Below are 15886 nucleotides of genomic sequence, written 5' to 3'. Positions count from 1 at the left end.
TCTTCAGCAAGCAGATTTTGTTGTGTAAAAATACTAAGAATTTCTTTTCATAGACATGCAAAAACCAAAGGGTATAAAAGGACAATTTAAAAACGAAACAATACTCAAGTATTGCATTGAGAAAAATCTTTATTTTATTTTATAATATTTATTTGACTTATTTGACTTTATTTTACAATACTCAAGTACTGTTTCGTTTTTGCGCTTGAGATGAGCTTTTTATCTAAATTTATATTTTGGTACATTTTTCTAACATTCGTGAAGAATAACAAAAAAACAAAAATGCAACTATTTGCAGGGCACCACTCCACCTTCAATCAACGTTTGTTGAAATTTTAAAGATTATGAATATGAGATAAGAACTGAAACTGATTATGGTCGACACTAAACGCGATCAGAACGCCTTTCCCACAGAACATGTGTGTGTCTGGTGCAGCTGAAGGAAAACCAGTTGGTTCGCCAGAGTTGGCTCCAGGCAACAGTTGCGGGTTAATTAACTGCAATTAATAAACGGCAACCAACAGAACGTACATTTTGCAAGTCTCAACATTCAACTACAGCAAAAGATCTAATGCAGAGCCGAGCGTGGAAGATGGTGAAAAATGTCATTTTTAGAAACTGTTCAGACATAAAACCAGGAAAACAGGAGAATCTGACGATGTGTGTTAGAAACCGAGGAGTATATGGTATATATATTGTCTCTGTTGTTTGCTGGTCTGTAATGTTGGTTTCTTATCTACTAATAGATGAATTAAGGAGAAAAAAAAAAAAGTAAATCTGAGGGACACTGACGATTCAAGTGAGGATGATCATCCCATCATATTAATCACACTATTGGGTTTTGATCACTGTTGGGTTCTTCGTTATTGTGCCAGAAAGGTCTTGCCATATTAGGTTTAGTTCTTTATTTCTTGTCTTGTTAGTTCTTCCTCTTTGGTTTGTAGTTTCCTTTCTGTGTTAGTCTCCTTCCCTCAGTTCACCTGCTCGCCCCTCGCAGCTGTTCCACGTTCCCCTTGTAAAGTTACCTCTGCTCATGTTAGCCATTGTCAAGATTACATTCTTTTATTTTGGTGACTTTCTTGTCAAGGTATCTGTGGTAACTGAATGCAGTTCAACCTGAAAAGGTTAACCGCAATAAGCAGAAAAGTTTAGCAGGAAAACAGACAAGTGGATAAATATCAGTTAAATTTCAGCTTCAGTCGACAAGGGAACGAGGTCAGTAACTGGGATTGAAGTTTATTTGAGAACCTGAAAATATTTATGGAAAAATCTGTGATTGATTGTATTAGTGACAGGAATTGTACTGACATAATGAGTTGGTGAATGACAAGGATGGCTTTAATGCATCATCATTTAATCATCTGTTCTGACCTTGTAAAAATCGACTGGATGCTACGTCCACGATTAACTCAACTGGATCCAACGTCATAGTCCACTTCTCCCAGTGTCCATGAATCCATGAAGGCCGGATGTCTGTAGTTTTTGACCCGATTCTGGGGAATGTTTTGAAGGCGGGGCTAAATCCTGACGGGTTGGGGGAAATCCAACAGGGATAATGCTGCATGAACTGAGGAAAGTTTCCTCTTTAAGTGAAACAAAAGCGAAAGTGTAGACAAGATGGGAGTGGAAAAAACAACTGAGTGTCAGATTCCATTTAATATTTACAAAAAAAACAAAACAAATCTTAATATTTAAAATCTTGAGTTAAAAAGAGTCAGACTGTTGGCATTGACTAATGCTAATCCATCCTGAACTCTCTCCAGACAATGAGGTAAATCTAGATTAATTTAGTTATTTGAATTCGGCTTCTCTGACTGAAGTTGTCCTTAATTGTTTTTTTGCAGACATTAAATATTTCATAAGCTGATCAAGCCTCTTTTACAGAACAATAATCTTGATGCCTTAGTAATAAGTAATGACACCTAACGGTTTAGTTAAAGATAATTGATAACTGGTCTGTCTTGGTAATCTGGATCTCAGCGCCGCATTTAGATAATAGTAGATTATAATATCATAATTGACAGAATGGAAAAGCAGACAGGATTTACCTGATGCTGCGCTAAACTGATAATCATAAATTAAAGCAAACAAAACCACCCTTGGGGTACCTCAGGGCTCCATTCTCAGACCACTTTTATTTAACATCTACATGATATTATTACATTACTTTATGGAGCACTATGGTATCTCTATGGTAATATCTTAGACCAGAGTTCCTGAAATCCATTCGTCGAGGGTCGGTGTCCGGCAACTTTGGACGCTCCCCTGGTCCAACAACCTGAATCAAATGGCTTAATTACACCCTCAGTGTAGGTCAAGTTCTGCTAATTACCTTATTATTGGACTCAGGTGTGTCAATGCTGAGACACACTGAGACTGAGCTACACCAGTCATTACCGACACCCTGTTTCCTAATAAACATGATTAAAAAAAACAAAACAATTGGTGTTCTGTAAATCCCTGAATGGCCTTGTGTCTAAAAACCTTTCAGCTGCTCAAATCCCAAAGCATTAAGAGGCTTTTCTATACATATACTATCGCCCCCAAAAATGTACTATACCTTCATAATTTTCATATACTTGAGTATTGTGTCACAAAAATCCCCAAATAGAAGTGGAATTCATGATCTGAGCAGTGTTGTATAGTAACGAAGTAAAAATACTTCACTACTTTACTTAAGTATATTTTGGAGTACTTCATACTTTCCTCGAGTATGAAAATTTTTTATGACTTTCACTTTTACTTCACTACATTTCCGAACTTAATTGCGTACTTTTACTCCGATACATTTTCAATGTGTGGTTTAGTTACTCGTTACAAAAAAGCGAGAGAGAGAAACAAAGTGTTTTGATCCACCTACTGATTAGCAAGTAGCAAGCAGGCTACTGAACAAAGTTGGTAGCCTACTTGCCTGGGCTTGTTCATCACCACCAATAGGATACACCTGTTTCGCTTCTCCCATTAAACACAAAGCAAGTCTGGCAATCAGCAGCAGCCACATGGAGGAGGAGACGGAGACCACAACGACTGCAACTACGTCGGACACGGCTCCAGGGGAACCACCAGCTGGTGATGAGAGCCCATGGCCTTATTTAAACACAATACACTCTTTCGTGGGTGTTAAAGATTCGTCGTACCGCATGCAGTTTATGTTATTCCTGCCCGAAGATGTGGAAATTCTATCTTACAAAAACTCCCCGTCCAACTTGAAGAAACACGTCGAGGTAACGTCTTATGAAATGGTTATAATCCTCCTGTTTCAGTAACTATAGCTTGGTCACTAGACACTATTGTGAAATCTTGAGCATAACGTTACCTGTATAAATGAACTTTGTTTGGCATTGTTTCAGTTCCACACGTGGTGTATTTAGCTGAGGCCTAATGTCGACTGTATCAGGCTACCTAGACTCCTCTGTTCAAGGGGGACAGAAGCCATAGCGATAGCAATTTAGACTAAATTTAACGAATATAGGAAAGGCATGCAAGTTCAAAACCACAAACCATTAACATGTGCTACTCTTTAAAACTGGAACAATTTATTAGCAGGTTTAATTTTGCCTGCACTTGGTTGTGTACATTATTTTAAGTGTATTTGACAAGTTTACCAAAATATAAAAAATGTCATTCAAACTGCATTTGCTTTGTTTTACTTTTTACTTGTACTTTTCATTACATTACTTGAGTACATCCATTTTTACAGTAATTTCCATACTTAAGTACAAGAAGTTTCAGATACTTTAAGACTTTAACTCAAGTAACATTTCAGTCAGTGACTTGGACTTTTACCAAAGTCATATTTTGGAGAGGTACTTATACTTTTACTTGACTCTGAGATTTCAGTACTTTATACAACACTGGATCTGAGCTTATTGTTTTAATAATATATAAAGTGCAATGCAAGACATGCATTATAGAAACAAATGGAGAAAAAGAACAGAAAAAGTATTTGCCGCCCCCCAACTCCCTCAAAATTGCTGCCCTGGGCTACTGCCCCTGTCAGCCCTGATTCAGACAATGAATGAATTCATACAAGTTGTAACGTCTTTCTATGTGTCCTATGAGGGACAAATCCATACTTTTCTGCCATAAACACCAATGAAAGCAAAACACTTCCTGTTAGCAAAAGAGGAACAGCCACAAGAATTTGTTTATCAAATATGCTTCATTCAAAGCATGTACGAACTAATCTCACCGTGGACGCTGACTCACTAACCTGCGCCACTTGTTGTTTTGTTCATTATGGGTTTCCCTAGAAATGAAAGTGGAATAATTCAGGTTTTTTTTCTTTTAAGAAAGAAGCAGAAGCCCAGCTTCGTAATACAAATATAACTCAGCTTTCCCCAACATAACGTGGAGGTGATTCGATTGTTTTGCTGATTTCGTTTTTCCTGAAATGATGGTCGTCCAAGTGGCTGACACTCCCTTTGCATACCAGCCGTGTCAGACAAGCAGCAGTACCTTCCCCAAGTGGTTTCTAGTTTCATTTCTGCTCTGCTGTCAGAGGGAAGAGGCACCGACTTCACGGAGGCAGACAGAGCCTGAGAGACTACTCTGAAAAGGTAAAAACAACTTGATACATTTTTTACACCTTATAAAATACAACCTCTGATTATTTCTAATGAGCCAGAGTGTATATTACATTTCTCTATTTGAAAGGCTTGCCTTGGTAACAGATCAGTACAGGATTTAACTCAGGATCATGTAGTCTGGCAGTAATCACAGCTCAGTGTTAGACTTAAAGCATCAAAGGCCTTACCTCTTTTATCTGATACAGTTAGACTGAACTCTGTTTACTTAACCATATTGTACTACAGTTACTATTATCCCTCGTTTGGTGTGTGGTATATCTTTATTTATTTTTATTGCAATCTGGGCGTACAGCCAAAATAAACGCAATCCAAAACGCAAGTACAATAAAAACAAAGCAGGGTAAATAGAGTCACAGGAAAAGAAAGTCAAACATTTACTACTTCTAGTATCATCAACACAAAGCATAAAGGCTCTAGCTTTCACCAGGATTCAAAATAATCTAAATCTAACCCACAAGGGACAAAATCCATAGATTAAAAATATCAATTATAGCCTAATATCTGTTCCGGGCAGAGAGCCTGCTAGCTTAAATAGCTAGCAGACACTTAGCTAAGAAAAACATCCATCTATGCACCGTTTGTCCGCCAGGGCTGTGGGGTAGCTGGTGCGTGTCTCCAGCGGTCATTGGGTTTCAGGTGGGGTCAGTTCTGGACAGATGGCCAGTCCAACACAGGGCAACACAGAGGTCTGTTAAAAGGCACCTGGTAATAAATATTAAAAGACTGATAATTATCGATTATGTTCACGTTGTATTTTAAGGCCTAGAAATAAACGGTCCAATGAATGAGTCACAGATGTGATCTACATGTTGCGGATTTGATGACAAAATGTTTATTTGTGACTGCAGAGTCTCTCTGCCTCATTCATTAATTATTTAATCCTAAATGGGTTGGACAGAAACTTTCCTCCAATTCAGAAGTGGGGCAGCTATTCGATTCCCTGATCAGGGTAATAGGGTACCAGAGCTCATTTTAGCTTCCATACAGTCTGAAGTGAAGCAAAGTTGCCTAAAAGTTGGCATTAGGTAAAATACATTATGTTCAATAATTCAGAATCTGCCAGTATTCAGTGTTCTTCATTTTGAATATGCTTCTAAGGTTTTGTACACAGATAACTGGGTCTTTATAAAAACAAATATCTCCGTCACATTGATTTAAAAAGTAACATTGTACACAGGATCGCTTTCAGAAAAGTTTATATCCACAGGAACCCACACAAATCCACCCTTCAGTGTTGCTTTAAACATGCCAAACCCATAGGGGGCAGTGTAGTGCCAAACTAAAACCTGTCAGTCAATCAGATTGCTTCAAAAGAACCACAACTTCTTGTTAGAGATTAAATGTAGTGCCAGGTGCATTTGTGTGGACAGATATATAGGTTGAACTACTTTTAATTAGCATATTAGAATCTAAAATAATAATAATAATAAAATACAAGATAATGTCGATTGGGAATCATATCAAATTAAGTATGTGGCTATATTAGCGCATTATTTATCCCAGACTAATGTGCGGGATCCTGATTGTTTGTACACATGCAAACACAATTAGAGAGTTTTCTCAAATCTTCATTTTGGTTGGAGTTTTCATAAGTCATCGTTTTCAGTGATATAAAACAGTTTTCATGTGGACGAAAGGCCAAAACGCATAAAAATGCATTCTTTCCCCCAGGTATCTGGCTATGTGTGGACTAGGCCTGAGTCATGATGTTTTACTTTGCAGTTTCACAAATCTTGCATGTCTTTCATCTGCAGGTGAACAAGGCAAAAATGTCCAGAAAAACAGCACTGCCCACATCTGCAGGCAAAAAGCTTGTTTCGGAAGAAATCAGAGATTACTTTACTGTTTTGGATGTCATTTACGCAGATCAGTTTGTAGAAGAGACCATAGACCAAGAAACTGCTGAACAAGCAGAAGAGAAGTTTCTCAGAGGAGCACCACCTGAATGGTTAAACTTTCACATCAGTGATCTGGCTGAGTCAAATGGCGCGGGATCTTCATTCATCAAACGAGATGGGTATGAGAGACTTGTGCAGCAGATTCACAAACGGAGAAACTACATCGGAACACCAACGGTTAAACTGCTTCACCAGCAAGGATGTGGGGGAACCACACTGGCCATGCAAGTATTATGGGACATGAGAAAAACCCTCAGATGTGCTGTCTTAATGGGTTCCCCTCTAGAGTGCACAAAGATTGCAAAGGAAGTTGTTCACCTTTTTACAGGAGGCAGCAAAGATGACCTCAACACTGTGCTGCTCTTGATAAATGAGGAGTTCATTTTGGAGCATCTTCAAGACAGCATCATGACAGAGATTGAAGAACAGCAGATAGACATTGATATTCCTGTGGTAATTTTATTCATCTGTGTGAGAAGTGACCACGCCGTCCTCAAAACCGAACACTACAGAGAACAAGAGGGGTTCATGAAGGCTCATGACACTGACTACGTCACCCTCAAAAGGACCCTCTCAGATACTGAAAAGGAAGAACTGGATACCAAAAAGGAAGAGCTCAGCCAAAAATATGGAGCCAAAGCCTCCCAGTTCCATGGTTTCAACATACTGCACAGTAATTTCTCACGGGATTATATACAAGAAGCATGTGCTGTCCTTAACATGGTTGAAAGGAAAAAGAAACCCTTGAAGACCCAACTTTTGTCCTTCCTGTCCTTGCTGAATGCCTATGTACCAGGCTCCTACCTACTAGAGTCTGACTGCTTAGACTTCCTCAGACATGACAACTCCCTGCAGGGTGACCTTTCAGTGGTGACCCGAAAGCAGCCTTTCAGTCATCTCATTATCTCTTTTCAACATGACAAAAGGTGTGAGAAAAGAATCCGGATGGCTCATCCAATGATTGCAAAGCATTGCACTGAACTACTGGCTATTGCAGGAGTGGCCAGAAGTGACACGGCAAGAGACTTCTTGCTCCAATTTTGTCCAGATGAGGTCTCTCCATGTTTGCTTGGCTTCATCAAGGACTTGCTGACAAAACGAGAGCATAAAAAGGATGGGTCGATCGAAGATTCGGATCTGGAGAAATTTTCTACTCTGATTTTACACATTAACGAGGTAGAAGACAAAAACCAGAGTGCATTGGTTCTCAAGGTGGCATCAGAGAAGTTTGATAAGAACTCTTTGTTCCCCCAGGCACTTGCTAGGCTTTGTTATGGAGAACTTGAAGACTTCAAAGAGGCTGAATTTTGGGCAAAAAAGGCAATAGAACGAGACCCCAAAAAATCCTTTATTGCCGACACGTTGGGCCAAGTTCATAAAAACCATCTGAGGAACAAAAGGTTTTCAATTGAACCAAGAGAACTGTTGCAGTTGGCCCAGAAGGCCATTGAAGCTTTTGAGCATGAAGAAAAACTTGCTGAAGAAGAACACAGGAAAAGTTTGACAGAAGATGAGAAATCTAAAGTCCTGTGGGGTTTAAACACCAGAGGGCAGTTTGGTTTCCTGCAGGTCTGTAACATTCTCTTTGACCTACTCGTCTTCCAAAATGAGACATGGAAGGAAGTGCTTACAAAAAGTGTGCCGATGGGCTCAGTCCTGGAATCACTTGGAGATACCAAACTCTTTAGGTTCAGGGACCTCGTAGAGAATCTCAGGGAGAAAGTTGAGAAAAAAATGGAATTCTTTGACAACTTTCTCACTTATTCACAGTCTGTCCTGAGAAAAGACAAAGCTTATGTTTCTAGAGAAGCTTCAGCATGCTACAAAAAGTATGTTGGAGACTCTGTCCCTGAACACAATGACAGACTCCAACAGACTTTCCAAAAACTGAAACAGAAACTGGCCATCACCTCTGCTGGGGTCCTCTCATGTCTAGACCGAACATGCACATCACACATTGAATATATCATAGAGTGGTGGAGGGAAATTTCACAAGGAAATAATTCCACTACTGAGGCTTTTGTCAACTTTATCCTTGCGCAGATCATGCTTTCAAACAAAAACAAGGCTATATCCAGTTCTGATTATAAAAATGCTTTAAAACTAAAAAAGCCACCGTCCTCTGTCACACAAGCAGAGTATCACCTTCTATCTCTGCTTCTGTCTTGGCCTACAAATGATGAAGACAAACCAGCTCCCCATCTCTATCAGTTAATAAAAAATGCAAGTCATGCTTATGAGCGAGAATACAAGACGATGTTTCGATCAAGATATCTCCGACCTCTGTTTTTTCTTGGACCAGGCATAAGCTTGAAGAGATTTGTTCACCGACGGGTTCTTGAGATCTTGTGGACCAAAGATGCACTACAAGAATCAAACACAAACTGGAAGAATGAGAGTATCTTCAGGGATTCCATAGTTGAAGAACATCTTCTCAAAGTTGAAGGAGTGGTGCGAAACTACGGAGTCTATGCAAGATTCAGAGGCACTGAAGTTGAGGTAGATGCAAACCGAAGGGACTGTCTCTGTAGATCAGGTCATGTCTCCTTCTACCTGGGATTTACCATCAAAGGTCCAGTAGCCTTCAGCATTCGGAGAAAATTACTGGTCACCGAGGGTAAGAAAGCTACTCACTACAAGAAAAAGAAATACTACATATTTCTTTACATTATAATGTGATAGGATTTACAAGACCTACATACATTAGTTAAAAATTGTTCAAAGCAGATAAGTAACTCTGGTACTTAGTTTTTGGCCAGGGTTTCACGCAATACCAACAGAACAAATGATATAGACGCAACTTTTGTTTAGTTTGGGGAAACTAATTGCCATCTCATCTTGTTTAGTTTTTGGAGTAAAAGCAGGCCTCCGAAGACCCGAGAGGTCTAGATGATTCTGACAAGGAACTCAGAAATGCATTTAGACTCAAAACAGTTTGCAGCTTTAAAGTCAAATAGAAGAATTTCTAAATCAATTCTCTGATAAAGTACTAGTGTGATGTGATCCATGTTCCTAGTGTTGGTCAGGATAAATATTTTACTTTACAGACATCTTCATAGAAAGTATTACAACATACTAAAAATAGGAGCATCTGATTTTCTTTGTCTTGTATCTCATATTATGAGACATATTGTAAATCTCATGGTCTGTGATGTTTAGCCCTATTGAGTCTATTTGACCCCTCCCACTTTTGGGGCAAAAAATTGTGGTTTTTCTACCATTTCTATCAGACTATGTGGAAAGTCTGAACCACTGTTACCATGGACACACTGACCCATTGAGTTTAATGGACTAGGTTTATATGTTGGTATATAAAATTGTGTCGTCAGCATACATTTGGAAGTAAAGCCAGGACACTGACTGCAGCTGAAGGTGGTGGGTCAGGGGTCACCACACCACATATACAAATATGGACTGACCAAGAAACATGCCTCACCGATTCTCCATAGAGAATCTATGGAGAATTTCTGACACAAGACCCAACAATCCATAAGAGATGGAGGCTGCGATTAATTCAAGAGAAAAACAGGCTGATGCAGTGATTCATGCAAAAGGAGACTCAACCAACCAACACTGTTCAACACATGGACATACAGTATTTTACAGAAGGCCAAATACTTGGTTTTGTTGAAAACGTGTTAATTTATTGTATGCAATATTGATAGCATCTGAGAAAATTGAATGTAGGTCTTCATTAGTTATAAGCCATAATCAAAACAACCAAAAATGTTTCAAATATATTACCGTGCTTTTAATGAAGCTATTTAAAATTGAATTTTCTTTTTGAACAGTTACTAAAAAGTTAACTTTTTGATATTTGAATTTACTGAGATCCAGCTGTATGTTCTGTTCTGAGTTTTCCCTTGTTCTTCATTTCAGGGGCCCAAAAAATGAAAACCCCTGATCACGCAGAAGGTAAGAAAATATCATTTGTTCCGACTGTAACAGCTTGTTCAAGTGCTAAATGCTAAGACTGCAATAATCACTTACATTTGCTCTCCTTATAATTGTGACAGTCCTTCTGAACAAGTGTTTATACTGTTGTATAATTGTAGCAAGCAGCAATGGAATGACGGAAACAGGAAAGAAGCAAGGTGCTGATGTGGCCTAGTTAAAGACCAGAGATGAGACTGAAAGAACTGCTGTGGGGACAAAGTCCAAGATCTGCGGATGAATGGACACAAAGTTAGAGAGAAGAGCGTGAATACATTTCACCATTACTTTACATGGCACTACGATGATGTCTCTTATATGTGGTTATGTAATGCACTGAGTTTTGTATTGTTTGTGATTTGTGTTTTTGTGAACATTACACTACATGTCATGATTTAGCTTCAATGAAAAACTTTAAAAAACGTTATTAAATGTATTTTTTATCACCATAGGGTAAAAAGGGGTACTTGCTTTTTATTTTGTCTTAAGTTTATTTCCTGTGCACAACTGCCGTTTCATCAAATGTTCAGTATTAATCATTTCTTTAATGTTTTGTATTTAGTTTTTTTTGTTGTTTTTTTTTTTACAAAATCAATGTGAATTTTTGTTAAATTTGTTTCACTCGTTTAAAATAGTTTTTCACACAAAGTTAAAGAAACAAACAATGTATAAGAATGAAAGCAGGCATTTTAATAATTTAAGCAGTATTCATTTCTTCTGTGAAAAAGGAAAGTTTTCACCAGCCACTAGAGCAGCAGGTCAGATTTGCTGCTACCGTTACCGTAGCAACACAGCGCTCCGCTCCGTAATGAGCTGCTACCGTTACCGCTCATTCAAACTTAAGATTAATTTCTCCAGAAAAGCGAGTGAATTGAAAACACTCATTTAATGTACGCTGTAACCTGCATGTCTTTAATATGTGATAGAGTACACTAATAAAAGTGTGAAAGATAAATGATGTTTAACATGCAAATGTGTGATAAAACAGCATGGACTTATTTTTTTTGGTTCACTTAAACATAACATCAATCCTTGAGTTACAGAAATGTCCCAAAGTACAAACAGCGACAGTTCGCCATCACTGTTAGACGCCATCATTAACCATCTCAGTTTGTTGAGTGCACATGGACCAGAGAAAGCAAATGTAAAAACTGTCTGAGGAGCTTAAGAGACAAGTCAGCTACAACACCATCGCAGACATTCTTGTAAATTCTGAAGTTACTGGGACTGTAGCCAACCTGGAGGAATATGGAAGCAGAATAAAATGTAACCCAAGTTGGGGGAATTTGCTGCATTACAATCAAGGATAGTACAAACTGTGAACCTGGCTTGATTTTTTTTCCACACTGCATGTGGATCTCCACAGCATAAACCTCCCATTGTGCCAAGCTTAAAAGTTGTTTTTTTTTTTTTTTTTTAAACCAGCCTCGTAGCAGAAGTCAGACGAACGTCGTCCAGCAAACTGGTTCCCATAACGGAGGCAACAAAGCCAGCAGGAATATATTACTTGTTAGCTTGAGGCGATTTGAGTTAGCCACCTCAAGTCATACAACGAAGTGGAGATATTTGCATGCGACTCAAACTTTTACCTGACATTAAATAGTTCTGCCACGACAAAATGTATTTCCTGTGATTAACGTATTTAAGGCCAACTTACTTTTTGATTCCAGCATCCTGCTGCCACATGAGGATGTGTTCTTGTAAAGAGATTTAACCCCAGGCTGCCTGCGTGTGACGGTGCCGTTGACTGAACGTTGAGCTGGTGTAAAGCAATTTAAGCGGTCAGTATGACCAGAATAAAAAAAATAATAAAAACTTAATAAATTCAGCTAATTTAAAATGCTTGTTTCCGACTGACACATTCATATCTACTGTAAGCAAGCAAAACCTCTGATCATTTACAGCCACATTGAACTGATGAAAAATAATAATAGGAACACATAAAACTGCAGCACAACATCTTCATCTTGGTCTGTTCCCAAACAGTTTTATTTCTAAAAGACGCACAAAAAAACAAAAACAATATTTCTCTACAGCTTCTCTGCTCATATGTATGACAATACAGGTTGCAGGAACCTTGAGAGCATCTCATTGGTTGATCTGAGCGATGAGCCCCTCCAGTTCTGGACGTGCCTTAAAGCGCGCCTGATAATCTGCCTCTGTGTGCTGAGAGGGGGGAAAAAACAGAAGTGGAATGTTACAAATAATTTTTATTTTACAGTTGTTGCATTCATTGCTGTCAATTTCTATTACTCAAGGGAAAATTCTAAAAACAAATCTCTGCATCTCACCGTCAGAGAAGCGCAGAAAAGACTTTCACGTTCATAAAAAAACTGAAATGCATATCAATAATGCAACAAATGTCTCACTTGGTGATTCTACTTATTCAGTTCAGCTTATTTATAAAGTACCAAGTCAAATGTTATCTAACCGCACTTTGCAGGACGTATGCAGCTATATGGAATGATATAAACAAACGAATCCCAATCATACCAACACGATGTAATATCCAGGATCAGATCTGACTCACCTCCTGCACCGAGAGCTGAACTCCCTCCGGTTGGTTCTTCAGAATAACGTCCACGAAGACGGGACACAGCGAGGCGTTCAAACTACTCAACTAAACACAGAAACAACACGTTCCATCAACTTCCACAATGTTAACCGGGATCTAATCAAACCCGCAGCTTAGGAGGCTTTTAGAAAGACCTGGACGACGCGCTGGTGGGTCTTCAGGACGCCGTCCACGTACGTTTTGTTGCCTTGTTCGTGCATTAGCAACACTTCTGTGCTCTTGGTCGGCAAAGCATAGCTGTGAGTCGAGGACATAAAAGGAAAATATTACTGTGTTTATGTTTGGTACATTATTTGAGATATACACAACAACTTATTTAGCAGTTTAACTCATTGCTCCACGTTCAGCCAATTTATTTGGATTGAACATAAACTTTAGATGGACATCTGTTCACTGCTTTTGGTGGTTTCATATATACAACATCTACATGATGTTTCAGCAACATATCGATCTCTTTAAATAGCCTGATTTGGCACTTATATTTGATAACTTTTCTTGACAAAAATGATTGAGTTCTTTTGGTGATTTGAGACATATCCCATACATTTTCAATCAGTTTTTTAGTTTTTATAGTTCTAGAAAACCCGTCAGCTCAAACGTCTCTGACCACTTCTGGTTACAGCAGTGGTCAAATATCCGGTCAGAACTTGACCTTCTTGTTCAACAGGTCATGGAGTTGACCCTTGTTGACACATCAACATGTTTTGAAGGGTGTGCATACACACTCCGCTCTGCTTCACGGATGAGGTTGTGCATTTCAGATCATTTCGTTAAGACTTCGCATCGCTTAAGTTTACACAGCGGACCGTGATAGCCTCACTACCGCCCTCTGGAGGCTGCTTTTGGGTCAGATTTGAGTAAAAACTGCTGCTTCTGTTGAATTTGGTATTCTTTTACAAATAATGCCATCTTCTGAGGCATTATTATATATATAGAAATAAAAGCTCAAAGTTGCTCTATTTTCATTTATTTTGTCAAACCCAACATGTTGGGGACTGGAGGGGACTGTACAAGTCCTGCATAAAACTTCTGCGTTCATGGGAGGAAATCCATGCTCAACTCAAACTTATGTTTTTTGAGATGGCTTTCATATCCGTGACGATCTATATGAACTTCTGACTGAGACTGTAGCTGCACCTCGGCGTTCTCCTGCTGACCGTCACCTTTCTGCCACTTTGATGTTGAGCCGGTTGCAGAGGTTGTGGATGTACTGGGAGTAATGCTCCACCACGGTCATGTCGTAACCGGACACCTTCACGTTCAGAGTCCCGTACGCCGTGTCGGTCGCTGAAACCAGCTCCTTTTGCTGGTTTCTGTCTTTCTTCTTCTTGGCCTGAACAGAAACACAAAACGGCTTCATGAATTAAAGCATACCAGGTGTTTTATAATGATACATGGTGTGGCTTAAGAAGATCAATAGCCAACATCGAGATATGCTTCGGCACCTTCTACTCTTCAGGAAGAATTTGAGAGAGAAGAATTTGGTCTAAAAAGTGTGAAAGGTGCCGATACACTGATTTCCTTTAAATCAAGGCTACAAACCCACCTATTGAGAGTAGCCTTTGATTAGTAGTGAAAACACTGATCATCGTATTTGGTGACATTTGACTAAATGTAATATTTATTACTTTTTGTCATACAGCCATCAATTTGTGAGTGTATGGTGTTTTTATGATTCCTTGTTGCTGTAAATTGCTACACAAATAAGCTTGACTTTTAGGTCAAGTCACATTGGACTTGGAGTTGACACATGTTGAGATGAGAAAACGTTAATCCTAATGTCTACCCAATGACTGTAGACTATGTGTCAAAGAAAGCTAAAACCTCACTCTGACCACAGAGATAAATCCTCAAATCTTGCCTGATGAATGCTAAAACACAGTATATGATTGTATTTTAATATGCTTGACTTTCTTTGTATCAAAGCAGAGTTTTGGAGACTTACTGCCTGTTTGGGTAACAAATGCCTCCACCTTCCAATCCCGTGAGTCGGCATGTCTCTGTACTGTCTTTCATTTATAGATGCAGTACCTGGAACAAAACAAAAAACTCAAAAACATATTGACACGAACAGTGTGGAGAAGCAATGCTTCTAAGGTTTTGTACTCACACCACATCGGATGCTGAATGGATGGTGTGGCTCTGCAAAGATTACAGGATAAAAATCAATCAGAAACATGATAGCTGCTGTTTAAGTTGCAGCTTTCCACCACCAGAGGGAGTCAGCCATTAGATCAATTGATAACATTAAAAGGCAACGTAAAGACATACCTGCATAACGACTGATTCAGGATGGATGCCTGCTGTGGGAAAGTCACTTGCAACTGGGTATAATGAAAAACGAGGGTTTTCACACACCTTATACCAACCTTAGAAATGTTGGTGATATATTTAAATATATAAACTACATTTTAAAAAAAAATACAAAAAGACCAAGCGTTACATTAGTATACTCAGAACGTAAAAGAGCAACATATGTGCCCAACAATAGTTTTTGGTATTAAACAGCAGAGCTCCGCTAAGTTATGACCTCTGGTTAAAAGCTAACAGCTAGCACGAAAAGCTCCCATTTAGCCTTACCTTTCGGAATATGTGATTCATTGCGTCTCCACTGTGTTGAAAACACACTGCGCGAGTCACAGTAAAACTGACAACTTCAGCTCAACCACCAAAAACACAAAAATACTCCTAAACACGCATTTTTACTACACTTGATGAAAACGGAAGCACACACAGGAAGTCGGAACGTCGTATTTTCGGTCCGTCGAAAAGAGTAGTAACTAAAAGGGTTCCGGTGTGGTACGTTCCTCCGTCAGTGTTTTCTCCATAGACAGGAATTCATACGAATAATAATAATATATTCGTTAATAATTAATATAATAACGTATTCA

At 38.9% G+C, this 15886-nt stretch overlaps 2 protein-coding genes across 3 annotated transcripts; one reads left to right on the top strand and one right to left on the bottom strand.

The window, feature by feature from the left end:
• The first annotated feature begins 3863 nt into the window (after positions 1-3863).
• LOC102238096 (sterile alpha motif domain-containing protein 9-like) lies at positions 3864-11375 on the top strand. 2 transcript variants are annotated; one of them, XM_023346848.1, is made up of 4 exons: positions 3864-4559; positions 6344-9104; positions 10367-10402; positions 10543-11375. In XM_023346848.1, the coding sequence occupies exons 2-4, from the start codon at positions 6359-6361 to the stop codon at positions 10596-10598; spliced, it is 2838 nt and encodes a 945-aa protein (XP_023202616.1). In that variant the 5' UTR covers positions 3864-4559; positions 6344-6358; the 3' UTR covers positions 10599-11375. The 2 variants fall into 2 exon arrangements, with proteins under 2 accessions (XP_023202616.1, XP_023202615.1); XM_023346847.1 differs by lacking the exon at positions 3864-4559 and having other exon boundaries at positions 4566-9104.
• A 1006-nt stretch (positions 11376-12381) lies between these two features.
• On the bottom strand, positions 12382-15752 carry mrpl48 (mitochondrial ribosomal protein L48). The gene is made up of 8 exons (XM_005816097.3): positions 15576-15752; positions 15267-15319; positions 15106-15137; positions 14941-15026; positions 14159-14328; positions 13130-13232; positions 12951-13040; positions 12382-12586 (listed from the first exon to the last, which is right to left on the bottom strand). The coding sequence occupies exons 1-8, from the start codon at positions 15594-15596 to the stop codon at positions 12509-12511; spliced, it is 633 nt and encodes a 210-aa protein (XP_005816154.1). The 5' UTR covers positions 15597-15752; the 3' UTR covers positions 12382-12508.
• Between the last annotated feature and the right edge of the window lie 134 nt (positions 15753-15886).

This window comes from Xiphophorus maculatus, chromosome 14 (genome assembly GCF_002775205.1).
Source record: "Xiphophorus maculatus strain JP 163 A chromosome 14, X_maculatus-5.0-male, whole genome shotgun sequence".
Classification (NCBI taxonomy): Eukaryota; Metazoa; Chordata; class Actinopteri; order Cyprinodontiformes; family Poeciliidae; genus Xiphophorus; species Xiphophorus maculatus.
Note: the sequence above shows the minus strand (reverse complement) of the source record. Positions and strands in the feature narration are given on the sequence as shown.

What these genes read in the sequence shown, in the direction of transcription:
- LOC102238096 (XM_023346847.1), top strand. Translation starts at nt 6,293, where the DNA reads ATGATGTTTTACTTTGCAGTTTCACAAATCTTGCATGTCTTTCATCTG. An exon ending in AAAATTACTGGTCACCGAGG is followed by an intron (nt 9,105 to 10,366) that starts GTAAGAAAGCTA and finishes TCTTCATTTCAG; the next exon opens with GGGCCCAAAAAATGAAAACC. An exon ending in AACCCCTGATCACGCAGAAG is followed by an intron (nt 10,403 to 10,542) that starts GTAAGAAAATAT and finishes GTATAATTGTAG; the next exon opens with CAAGCAGCAATGGAATGACG.
- mrpl48 (XM_005816097.3), bottom strand. Translation starts at nt 15,596, where the DNA reads ATGAATCACATATTCCGAAAG. An exon ending in ATTTGTTACCCAAACAGGCA is followed by an intron (nt 14,329 to 14,940) that starts GTAAGTCTCCAA and finishes GTTTCTGTTCAG; the next exon opens with GCCAAGAAGAAGAAAGACAG. An exon ending in CCCACCAGCGCGTCGTCCAG is followed by an intron (nt 13,041 to 13,129) that starts GTCTTTCTAAAA and finishes TTCTGTGTTTAG; the next exon opens with TTGAGTAGTTTGAACGCCTC.